General features: G+C 37.6%; 2 protein-coding genes across 2 annotated transcripts; both read left to right on the top strand.

Moving 5' to 3' along the window:
• The first annotated feature begins 583 nt into the window (after positions 1 to 583).
• Positions 584 to 3200, top strand: LOC113681218 (uncharacterized). Its single transcript, XM_027198293.2, has one exon. The coding sequence runs from the start codon at positions 1312 to 1314 to the stop codon at positions 2614 to 2616; it is 1305 nt and encodes a 434-aa protein (XP_027054094.2). The 5' UTR covers positions 584 to 1311; the 3' UTR covers positions 2617 to 3200.
• Positions 3201 to 8497: 5297 nt separating this feature from the next.
• Positions 8498 to 9418, top strand: LOC113681219 (melanocyte-stimulating hormone receptor). Its single transcript, XM_027198294.2, has one exon. It carries the CDS (start codon positions 8498 to 8500, stop codon positions 9416 to 9418), a length of 921 nt encoding a protein of 306 aa, XP_027054095.2.
• Positions 9419 to 12777: the final 3359 nt, after the last annotated feature.

Consider the following 12777-nt stretch of genomic DNA (forward strand, 5'->3'; position numbering starts at 1 on the left):
CAAGGCAAGACCATCAAGATGGATGAAGAGTCCTTGAAAATGTTGATTAAGTACATGAATGTCTCTTAAGTCCCTGCTTGAGTAAAAGAAATCCTTCACTCAAAATTAATCAGCTTACTTATTTTGTTTTTTTTTTCTGTCCTTGAAAATGTTTTTAAAACATAGCCTGACAAGGGCAAAGATGAAAACAGAGAAGGTACACTTTTGACGCGACGAGCCTCTTATGCAGGCGGTGATCATCTTCCACCTGTAATCCTTTCAGCTCACGCAATTTTCTCTTTATCTTAATGTAACTTGATAGTAAAATTATTTACATGCTGTGTCCACTTCAGTTTTCTTGAAAAGCAAAAAACTTCCTAGTTCTGTATGGGCCTCTTTCGTGTCCACGAAAATGTAAGCCAACTGGAGGGTAAAAAAGAGTTATACTCTAATGTAAAGCCCACATCAGTCTAAGTTATATTTTTGGCACTCAGTTTCGATGAATGAATAAAAATGTTTAGTATCAAAGAACATAACGTTTCCCGTTAGATTAGGGTATACACAAAAGAACCGGAACAGATGATTTCCTATTCAAGAATTGGTTAACCTATTTCCTTCGCGAATTCCTCATTTTAAATGCCATCGAGGTAGAATTTCAGATTCTTTAAATGCTTAAACTTTTAAAACTGTCACTATGGGAATGTGTTAAAAACTTGAAGCTCATGCCGATCGATTTTGCTTTCATAATCCCACAAACTTTAAGTGAAGAATCGAGATCAACTCACACCGAGTAAATGAGAAATAGAGCAACAACAATCGTTATTGATTACTGGGACATCAGTCTCGAGCTGATTTTGCTGTTTTGCTCCTGAAAACGTTTTCGAACTTGGGGAAATGGCAGAGAAAACTTTGCCGGAGATTGATCAAAAGCCATAATGATTAATGGGCGCTAGATCTTTGTTAACATGAAATGATTAATCTACAAGAAATTAGGGCTAAACTGATTAAAGTTGCGTTGCACCTTTCTCGACAAAAAGATTTTTTACAGACGTTTGGTGGGGTTCTATCTCACTTTAAGGTAAAACTAATTGAAACAAATTGTAGCCAATAAAGATTTGCGCAAAGCTATAAAGCTCAGTAATTAAATCCACTATTTTCGGTCAATCTCGTTTAGCTAATCGTATCATTTGTACAGTCCAGACAAGGTCATTGCCATTGACTGGTTAACGAAACCTTAAGCTTGGATAAACATTTTATCACGATTTTGACAAGAATTACGTACATAAAGGGCTTGAGTCAGATATCAACAACACTCTCACAATAACCATTGCAATGGCTGAAATTCAGTGCGTCGTTTTCACGACCTTGCTGCTTTTGAGTGCGCTCACCTGCGTTTCTGGTAAAATAGGAAAATGTGAGAAGATCAAAATACCATTGTGCCAAGGCATTGGCTACAACTTCACTTCCATGCCAAACATGTTCAACCACGACACGCAGGAAGAGGCAGCGCTTGAAGTTCATCAATTTTGGCCGCTAGTAGAGATCAAGTGTTCGACGGACCTGAAGCTCTTCCTCTGTTCCATGTTTGCTCCAAACTGCCAGCCAAACGTCAAAAAAAGAGTTCCACCATGTCGTTCGATTTGTGAAAGGGCAAGAGATGGTTGTGCACGTTTAATGCGTCAGTATGGCTTTTCTTGGCCCAAACGCATGACATGCAAAACGTTTCCTGAACTCGGTGGCGATAAGCCGTGCATGGAAGGAAACGGAATTGTAGCGAACGGAACGTCAACGACAGCTCATCCTTTAGAGACTGTTCTTCCAAAGAAAACAACCCCATTTAAGAAATGTGAGAAGATCAAAATACCTTTGTGTCAGGGCATCGGCTACAACTTCACCTACATGCCAAACATGTTCAACCACGACACACAGGAAGAAGCGGCGCTTGAAGTTCACCAATTCTGGCCGCTAGTCGAGATCAAATGTTCGGCTGACCTGAAGCTCTTCCTGTGCTCCATTTATACTCCTATATGTCAGTCGAACTATGGGAAAGAAATTCCCCCATGTCGATCGCTTTGCCAAAAAGCAAGGGAAGGTTGTGCGCCTCTTATGCGCCAGTACGGCTTTTCGTGGCCCAAGCGATTGAGATGCGAAAATTTTCCGAAACTCGGCCATAAGATATGCATAGGACCAAACGGAAATTCAACTAAAGGATCCGTAACGACATCTTTACCTTCAGTCGCTGTTCTTCCAACGAAAACTTTGACCGCTCCAAAGAAATGTAAAAAGATAAAAATACCTTTCTGCCAAGGTATTGGCTACAACCGTACCTCACTGCCAAACATCAAGGAGGAAGATGCCGTCTATTTCCAACAGTTCAGGCCACTATTTGGAGGCAAGTGTTCTCCAAATCTGAAGCTCTTTCTTTGCTCCATGTACGCTCCTGAATGCCGACCGAATGTCACAGACCCACTTCCTCCTTGTCGCTCGACTTGCAAACAAGCGAAGAGAGGTTGTGCTCCTTTCATGCGCTTGCATCACGTTCGTTGGCCCAAGAGATTGAGATGCAAAAATTTTCCAAAAGCTGGAGGCAAGAAGTCGTGCATAGACCCGAACGGGATTGTACATAAGGGTGCATAAACAATACCTCCATAACAACATCTGCAGCTACTACCAAACAGAGCGGAGAACCAAAAAGACTGACTTTTAAACCGCAACATTTGGGCGCCATTTTCTAATATTGGACGTCATTTATATCATTAATCATACATCGTCATATTTTGCGTTAGATGTGTTATTCGAAAAAACAAGCCATACAGTAATGATGACGTGGATTACCGAAAGCTGGCGATTTTGAATCTTAAATTTCATAAGCAGTTTTAAGCCTTATTTGAACTTTAAAATTGATCGTTCAAGTTCACTTCAACTCTTCTTCTATTTCTGAGAAAGATGTGCGCTAGCGGAGAAAAGTAAATAAATATTAATTTGTTATTGAGGTCAAAGTAAAAGTTATATGAAATATAATTTTCAAATGTGATGGGAAGGTTGTCTTGTAAAGATCCCTTCCATATAACAGTCAAGTTTTAATTACCCCATAAAAAACAAAAATATCAGTAATCTTTGAAATAAAAGTTATATTCATTGTTTTTCTTGGTCGACCAGTGCACAAAAATCCAATTTGTGTGAAATAAATAAATAAAGTGTTCTCTTGCTGTATCACAGAATAGAAGTGTGTTTCGGTTGCGTGAGGTTACTTCATGCCATAGCAGTTGATAACGGGTGATTTTGTTGATTCACAACAATCACTCTTGTCTAAGGCGGTTTAGCACTAATCTTCATGTGTTCGAAGACCATTCAGTAGACATCATATCCTTGACCCTATGCGGTGGCCCATTTGAACAAATCGTGCACAAGGTATGGCTTGAGCCAAGGTGCCAACCGAAGATCGTTGTTTGATACCTCGTGTTGATTAATTCAGCTCTGCTAAGTCTTCTCGCAATCAAAGAATATTCATTGTTCTCTTGAAAATAGCGTCATAATGTCAATGAAACGTCAACTTTTTGGTAAACTTTCTTCTTTTGTATCTCCAAATTTAAGTTTGTATTCCGGCTTTTGCGCCGTTCCCCTGTTAAATAAGGCTATTGTGTTTGCGCTTGAGTTGACCCTTAAATTCCAATGATCTAATTCTCCCTGACTGCTACGCATTTCCTTGCAGAATAGTCACGAGAATCTGGTGTTAAATCAAGATAGCAATTTCTACCTGATAAGTTTGAGTATTCTCATTACCTGTTTGTTAAATAATGTACGAGTGTTATAGTGAGAAGTTACATGTTAAACCGGCATTACTGGGAGTTAAAGTGTGAAGCTGAATGAGTGAAGCAAAATGGCCTGGTTACTAACTTGATCTACATGCTGTAGTCCAAGAAGTATTAAATCAAAGATTCTAATTAATCGGTGTAATGATACAGGACTCTTTCAAACACAGTTTCCGTGAACTGGGTAAATCTTGAGCAAATGCTTGTCCAAGCAAACAAATAAACGCCTGAGTTGAATTTAATTCCCCTAATTTCTATTTTCATCACTATTAATATTATTATCGAACACTATCTCTGATTTAAATGTAATTTACTTTTCTTTCTTTTTACTTTGGCTTTGGAGACCTGGAAGAAAATATTTTTGTAGTAATATATCCGTTTGGAATAAAACCAATAAAAATAAGAGCTCGTGTTTATTCCAAACATTGACAGAGGAGAGTTATCTTAAAACATTTTCCTTCCTCTGCTGGCTCGTTTTCTTCGTTTTTACAGAGTGAACCTACAGTGAAGAATCAAAATCAACGCGAACAAAGTACATCAGAGATAAGACGACACAAACAGATTGTCATATAGTATTTTTGAGACAGACCGGGCGTAGTCAACGACATCTGAAGAGTCTGGACCCGGAAAGATGGAAAAATACAAGGGAGGAGGTTAAAAAAAAGAACAAAAGTTATGTTCATTCAGAAATAGTGCCTGATCTGCGACACCCTGAAGGATTGGACATTATTTAAGCTAAAGTTGGCGAGCCTCTTCTCTTTCCTTTATATGATATTTAAAACACAATCTCTTAGATCCAGAGTTGGGTGACAAAGTTCAAACCGCATCATTTTTGCAGTGCCTTACCTCTCATAAATTAACTAAAGTAGTTCTCTTATTTTCTCCGTTGAAAGTTTAATCTAAAAACAGCGGAGTGAAATTATAGAAATAACCTCTTCTTAGGGTCTTCGTTGTCGTAATTAAGAATTTATAAAAAAGAAATATTCCCACCTCTGCAGTATCTTTTGTTAATTTGTTTGGTTGATTTTTTTGTCGTTGTTGTTGTTTGAGGAATGATATGGTTAATTCCATTTCTTCGATGTTAACCTGACTAAGAAAGCTATGAACCATCTGGTTAAAGGTTAAGGACTGAATCAGAACACAAACGTTGCGAGTTAATCATTCTGTCTTGCGTGTGATTTAGGGGCATTACCACATGCACTTGTCACATGCATTTGCGTGTTTTAGCATGCAATTTGAGACCTTTTTAACACGCAGAGCTCAATTTGCTGAGATGAGACTGACAAGATTTACTTGCCAAGTGCACATATGCTAATAGATGTTCTACAGTAATGTCATTCCATGTGGCGGCTTGTAGGGCACACGACACGCATTTTTTCCATCGTTTTTCTCAGTTTGATATTTTTAAAGTTCTGTTTTAACCTTCAAACCGGGCTAGATCTCTTTCAAAACTTTTTCCCTCTAAGAAGCGCTCTTTTATCATCGAAGTTGTCGCGAAGACTGGGGACTAGTAAAATTCGTCTGACTGTCATTTCGTCTGGAGTCGTGGTGTGATATCTCCAAATTCTACAATTTCTAGTTGGCTATTTTGCGATAAGTCTAGCGACCCCGTGGGAAAGACATAATTATGCGGGTTCTAGAGCATGTCACAACTTACAATAACATAAAATCACACCATAAAATCCCTTGATGTACTAGCAGCTCAGAGGCTGAAGGGACGTTTTCCATGAATGGTAACGTTTATCTAGAACTGATTTCAGCAAGTAATTTTTTTAAGTCAGCAAGACATTGGAATCCACATCACTTGCCTTAATCTACTGTTCAGTTCACTATTTGTGTTTTGAGAATCCCGAGGAGGCTCATTTTTACGAAGGAAGCTGCTTCATTTCATAATGTATACTGAGTTATGGCACTTAAGGGCCACCGTAAAAAAGCTAACAATACAGAATTTTTCGAAAAAAATATATAAACTATTTTTCAGCTTACCGCTGTATTAAGTAACAGTTACAAAAAGTATAATACTGTTACATTTTGCCACGAAAAAAAACTAATTCAGAAACTTGATTTTCTGCCGTAATAAACAATCAGAGTTGCCGGAACCTTTTAGTAATTACACAGCAGCACAGAACGCTAAAAGAAAATAAAGAGCAATTAGAAAAGGTTTAACAAGAGGGTCTCAAAGGGATGATGGCTTTTATGGCTGACGATTCAAATTTCAACCATTATACGACGGCTAACTATTAATTTCTTTCCGTCAAAGTTAGAAGAAGAAAAATTTAACGGTTGACCTTTTTTTAGCAGTAACGGATACAATTCGTCAATTTTCGTCAATTGCTAAATTACTTTGCCGTCTTAAGGCGAAATAACTGTTAGTCCCACTTGTTTCGAATTTGAAACAGCTTTGGTTTGCATGCGCCGACCTTAGCGTGCGCTTAAAATAATTCACAAGTTAATGACACGAATTTATCCTGAGTTCAATAAAATCTCGAATTCGTGTTAGGAATGTCTACAGGACGGGCACAAAATGTTCGACGTCTAAATCAACATGTCTCTTTCGTCAAATTGGCATGGTCGACACTCGAATAAGTTTCGCTCATGAAAAGATTAACGTTTCACTCGGGTCTCATTTTCTTACTGTTGCTAATGATCTGTTCTTGTTCTGTTTGTTTATTATGCAGTCTTCCAGCCTATCCATAACCTTGTTTAACTTCCTCTATCTCGAAGTGTCATTTTCAAAATTTCCATTTCAAAGATATGTCATTTCATTGCTCTTTCACCTGCTGGTCAAAGAGGCTTTCTCATTTATTAATTTTGGCCATTTTACAACTAACGATTGATTTTTTTTCATTAGCAGAGGAAAATTTCTCGGTTAACTATTTTCACTACTAACGATACAACTTCACGATTTTTTAGTCTAACGGCTTCGTCGTTTTTTCTGTTTTACGGCTATTGGTTAACCCCGTTGAGATCCTCTAGTGCTGAGGTTGAAAAACTTTCCTGTGGCGAAAAGGTTACGACATTAGAAAAGAAAGAAGCAGAAAGATATCACGCTTGTTAACTTGAATACAACCCTTAAGTTAATGCCAATAATTACCAAATAACCAGTGAACCAGAATAAGTTTTGTGGTGCTTTAAACATCCCCATCTAGAGCTATTATAGGAGCTGAGATTCACTGGCCTGAGTGCAGCCGTCTCCTCCATCGAGACATCGGGTAGCGGGAGCAGAGCTCGGGCTTAATTATTACCATCCCGATTTGAGCACTAATAGGTCTTGGTCTTAATAGTACAGTGTACGCGTCATCCTTGTAATTAGACAGTTTAATGCCTGTGTAAGTGGAACGCGTCATGTGCGCGCGCTGTTGTCGCGTATTTCGCCAATTTAAATGTTGTTTTTTATGAAAACGTATTACCAATGCCTAGTTACTTTCTCAAATTTTGTTGAACTTTTTACAATTGGTAACAGGACTTCGTGTCGTCCAATTCTGTCTGTAATCTTACTTGCGATTACCATTATTAATCGCCATCTTTCGAAGCAAAAACCATATCTTATTGGCCTTCCAATTAACTGCCTCGCCCCTGATACAACTCTTTACATTCCTAATGTTACATAATAAAACTACCTCGTGACATTCCTAATGTTACATAATAAAACTACCTCGTGTGTTACGTAATAAAAATACCTCGTGCAGTTCTTCCTGCTTCAGTTCTTTCATTTTCATCCCCTTACAACTTTGAATTGTTTCTTTCATTGATCCATCTGGTCATAATTTTTCTTTCACAAAGCTATTTAACACGACTTATTAAAACAATCATTTACATTTATCATCCAACGAATATCTTTTCTTACGCACGATTGGTCTAAAAACATCACTTGACCCAGCTAAAACGGGGGAATATCCGAGGATACACCACAAGTAATATTCCCCAGTTTTTTAACCTTCATTCCACAACAATCAGTCTTAGTTTAGAATTTAATTTAAGTTAAGGGAGCGTTTTAGAAGAAGGAATTTGTACCAGAGAACATTGAAAAGTGAACATCCCACGCAGTAAAAGACAATCTGTCAGTACACATCTTTTTCCCACGCGTTGAAGGATGATAAATACATGAGCCCCCCTTTGGCGCAAAAACTACATATGCTGGTATATTTGTCCGCGGACATATTCTGTTCCTTGAACTGAACTCTTCGCATCTCGGAACAGATAATGTTCGCGGACAAACATCCATGCGTACTTTTGAGCCAAATAGAAGATGTTTGTTATTCATACCTCAGTGTGGGAAATTTATGAAATGGAAAGTGGGAAATTTGGACGATTTTAATTGGAGTGGAAGTCGCTTAAAGGAAATGAAGAACAAAAAAGATCATCCACTTAAAAGGACGGTGACATACCTATCCACTTGAAATCACATAAGAAACAGATTCTGTTTACATGGAACTATGCAAAATAAAACAAACTTATGCAAAAAAACAGCTCATAACATTTCTTGGCTCACTTAGCTCACTTAACAGGCAGAAGAAAAATTGTAGATTCGAAGAGAAGGCGGGAAAAAGATGAACCTCACCAACAAACTGCAGGATACCAACCTCACAGATTGTTGGTTGTTTCTTTTCGTATCAAATCATTTTTCAGTTCTACCTTACACTTTTTTAGTCGTCCAACTAGTGATCCTCATAATTACCTGTCCTTTCACCATCGTACTGAACGTTATGGTCATCTTTGCTGTCAAGAAAAAGAGACGACTGCAAACCACGTCCAACGTAGCCCTTGCATGCCTAGCGACAACTGATACGATCGTCGGGATCTTTGCCTACCCAATTATCATATCTTATGAAATATTGATTCTGCAAGGGAAAATCTCTGGAGAAGTATGTCAACTTCAGGACGCAGCCAGATATTTAGCGAGCGTTGCCCTCTTCTCTTCGTTCGTTCACTTGGTTTTAATGACCGCAGAACGCTACATAGCCATCAAACATACCCTCACCCACCATGGAACCATCACAAAGACACGCGTGCTAATTGCCTCTGTCGTAGCATGGATTGTCAGCGCTGTCTTACAGATCCTTGGGATAATCGACCGTAAAATTTCCATTACTGTTAACAATGTGTTCATAGTTGCATTTCTGGCGTACATCATTTTCTGCAACGTAATGGTTTACCGTGAGACTCGTCGACATGAAAGACAAATTGCAGACCAACAAGTTTCAGTGGAGGCCAAGCAAAATTTTTTAAAGGACAAAAAAGCCTTTAAAGTTACAAGGACTGTTGTTGTAATAGTAATTTTCGGTTATTTGCCTTTCATGACTTTTACAGTTTTCAGTAACACTATAGAAGTAGCAATCTCGACAAAAGTACGATATATAATTTTTAACTCAGCAATATTTTTAGCTCTCGTCAACTCTTTACTTAATCCACTCGTTTATTCAGTCAGGTTACGACAATTTCGTGTTGCTCTCATTGAAATACTTCTGAACAAAAGCCAGGCTGAAGCCGAAAAGTTTGACGATAGAAGATTTGGGTCAGTTATCGAACAAATAGGAAAGAGAAATAAAGATGTCAACCGCGTGGTGAATGCCGCTGACATCGAACTAGGAACAAACCAGGCAGGGAGACAAGTGAGGACCAATTGAATGATCCAATGAGAGCAAAATAAGCGATTCTGAGAATAATAAACATAATTAACCTTCTAACTATATACTACAAAGGCGACTAGTCCCTTTCATGCGCGCTGATTGGCTGGTTCGGAAGTGATTAGCAAGCACTATTCACCTCAGAGCGGAGAAAGAAACAAAATCGCGTGTCAACAAATTAATTTCCGATTATTTTTTGGTATATCGACAGAATATATATAAACTAAGTTCTTTTTGTTTTTGCATGGTGTTTACTAAAACAGTTGTTGACCTCCGCTTCGGTACATAATTTTTAACTATTTAGGGGCTCGATTTGCCTAGAGTCTCGGACATGGTTCTTTTCATACTTGTAACATGTGCAGAACAATAAACAACCTAATTGGAATAGCGCTGTGGTAGAGAAATTTATAAAACGAACCTTAAAAAAAAGAAAGGCCGAGTAGAGAACTTGGTGATAAGTTCCTTGCATTTTCTTTGCATCATTTTTGGCAGTAAAATATCAATTTCCATCGCTTTGTGACAAGACTTGCCCTGGAGAGTCGTCTTTTTACAAAAACTAAGCGATGAGGAAATGACTTGTGAATTATTTCCTGCCCCAACATCTGCACTTCATACATTTGAACAATGTAAAACAATATGTGCCTAATTGCCTCCTGTTTGGCTATTTCCGTCTCTGTCATTCCATTTTGCAGTTTTCCTCCGATAACTTTATTGCAATTTCGTTCATAATCAACCTTAATTTGGAATTGTTTTGAAATTATTCGGCTTTGAAATCTTGCATCCTTGGAGTTATTTTCTTTGTAAATTTTCATTCACGGGACAAAATTGTTGAAATTAGGCAATTCAGGAAATAAAGCTGTTTTTTTTTCTCAAGAAAATTCACGTCCTCCTAAGATTTTTCCACAAAAAAATTTTCGGCCAGAGTTCGTCGAAACTGCTCAACGAAAAAAAAAAATAGAAAGAATTCTCATGCATGTTAAAGTTTTTCCAATAACATGACGTGTGAGGCAGTGATCAGTTCCACATGTGTAAGTTCTCCCTCTTTAGAATTGCGTCAACTCAAAAGGTTTGTGATCACAAAACAAAATTTCACCTTTCAGGAAAGTTCCTCGCTAAGTTACTTTTCGAAGACTGTCGGACTGTGGGACTGACAAATTTAATCCTTAGCGACCAGATGAAGAGCATTTTGAAAAGCTGGCTGACTTTTAGTTGGATATACATGATTGTTTACATGTGATGGTACTAGAAATAAAATGATATCATATAAATTTTTAAACTACTCAAAAACCCTGAGAAGAGACGCGCCCAGCCTTTGTTTAAAAGAAGAAGAATAATAAAAGATTGCTTACATAGGCTCAGTTATCAGAGGACTGAAATAAACGTAGAAAGTATCTGTGCCAAACTCTTAATATATTAATAATAAGGCAAGCGTGCGTCCTGGGAGCGCAGTTGAAGGGAAGTGTAGGGGAGAGGTTTAAAATGCGAAAAAAATTCAACTAGCTTAGTTATCCTCGAGTTCAAAACAGGCTAAAGCTCTCGTCACGTTAACAAGGTCAGTTTCTATAATGGCGACGTTTGGAAAGTTTCAAAACGAATGCATTTGTAATTAATGATTAGTCGATAGTGTGAGTCTTAGTTCTAAATTTTTTCATATCAGTTTTTCACGATGAGAAGTAAATCTTATGTTCTTGTAACTTTATGAATAAACACATTTCTTGTTTCAGTACAATCATTAACACGCTTGTAGCGAATAACCTGCTGTACCGATTTGTAACGGAAATATAACTACGTGGAGACCGGTTCGGTCTGTAATCATACGAGTATTAAAAAATACGAGAAACAAACTAGCCATTGCCGGGGTAGACGTTTTTCATGAAAAAAACTTTTAACTCAGTGAAATGCACGGCAACAGCGCGCACATAAGACGCGTACTGTGACGATACGTTTTCTCGCCCAACTGGAAAACTGAATCTTCGCGACGGAACAACAACAACTGGGGGAAATAACTCTGTAGAGACGACTTGGCAGCGAGAACGGAAACTCGTCACGATTTCCTGGTACACGGAGATCTACTTCGAGCGAGCTTATACGGACGTCAAGGATAAGACAATCTTGGTTCCACAGTACTTTTATTCTAGGTCAGGCCAACAAGCGACATGACCTCTAGCATACTCTAGTTTGTAATCATCAAAGCTGTGCAAGGTACTTGCTTAAGAAGTAACTGGTGCGAAGTGCTATTGTTACACAAATCGCAATATTTGAATAAGGACACAAAGGAGCGGAAAAAAGTCTCTTTGAAGCTAAACAAAAACTACTTAAATATTCCATCTGTTTCTACGACGGAAAGTATCTCAAAATTAAAAAGACGGATGCAATAAACTCTAGGCCATTAAAGTAAGAAACCTAGGTGCGAATTTACAGCTCTGATATAGAAAACAATACCTATCTTAATTGCAGTAGCGCAGCTCAGGAAATAAAAAACGGAAAAGCAATTAAAAGTTTCTGCTTATTTATGCAAGATTGGTTTGGAAACCATCGCATGAAAAGAAATTAGATTTACGCGTTTAAACTCAGCTGCTATCTACCATGAAAACCAATGTTTCCAGAAAGACCATTAACACTCATATTTACCTAAAAAAACCCATGTACTAAAAAACAAAAGTGCCGACAACCAGGTGCATATGATGAAAGCGAGTAACAACAAAAATCTATTCAAAAGCTCCTGTGGTTTTTATGCATTTTTTGATTTATTAAAATGAAAGGACTTGAAATGGTTAAATGTGAAAGTTTACGAATAAATATGTTCCGAATAACACACACGGGAAAATCAGTAAATTTTCCCGTAACAGTACTGTCCAATTATACAAGCTCTTCACTTACCCTTAAAAAAGCCTGAATTTATTGAGAAGTACATTGTAATAAATAGCTAAATAAATGCAAGGACGTACAGAGGACTTTTTGGCCAACATGAATTGTGATTCACAATGTTCTAGTGCACCAAAAAAACAAACAATTATATTTACAGTATATTTTACATCCGCCTCCAACAACAACATATTTTTAAATTGATTTTTTAGAAAATTCAGGGCTGAACTTTGGACAACACAAAGCAGTTAAGAATTCCCCACAGAATTGGGTGGTTGAAAAAATTCTCTTGCCATCAATCTAAAACAAAGCAAGAAAAACACATGAATAAATGAAAATGTTAATGGAAAATTGAAAACTGATACAGGAAAATAAAGATAAATGACAAACAACAAATAGATAAAAACTCGCATAAAACCGAAAAAAAATTATAATCAAAATCGAGATAAGTTTACAATAACACGGAATCAAAACATAAATTACGTATAACAGAC

The sequence above is a fragment of the Pocillopora damicornis genome, chromosome 14 (assembly GCF_964200805.1).
Source record: "Pocillopora damicornis chromosome 14, jaPocDami1.2, whole genome shotgun sequence".
Classification (NCBI taxonomy): Eukaryota; Metazoa; Cnidaria; class Anthozoa; order Scleractinia; family Pocilloporidae; genus Pocillopora; species Pocillopora damicornis.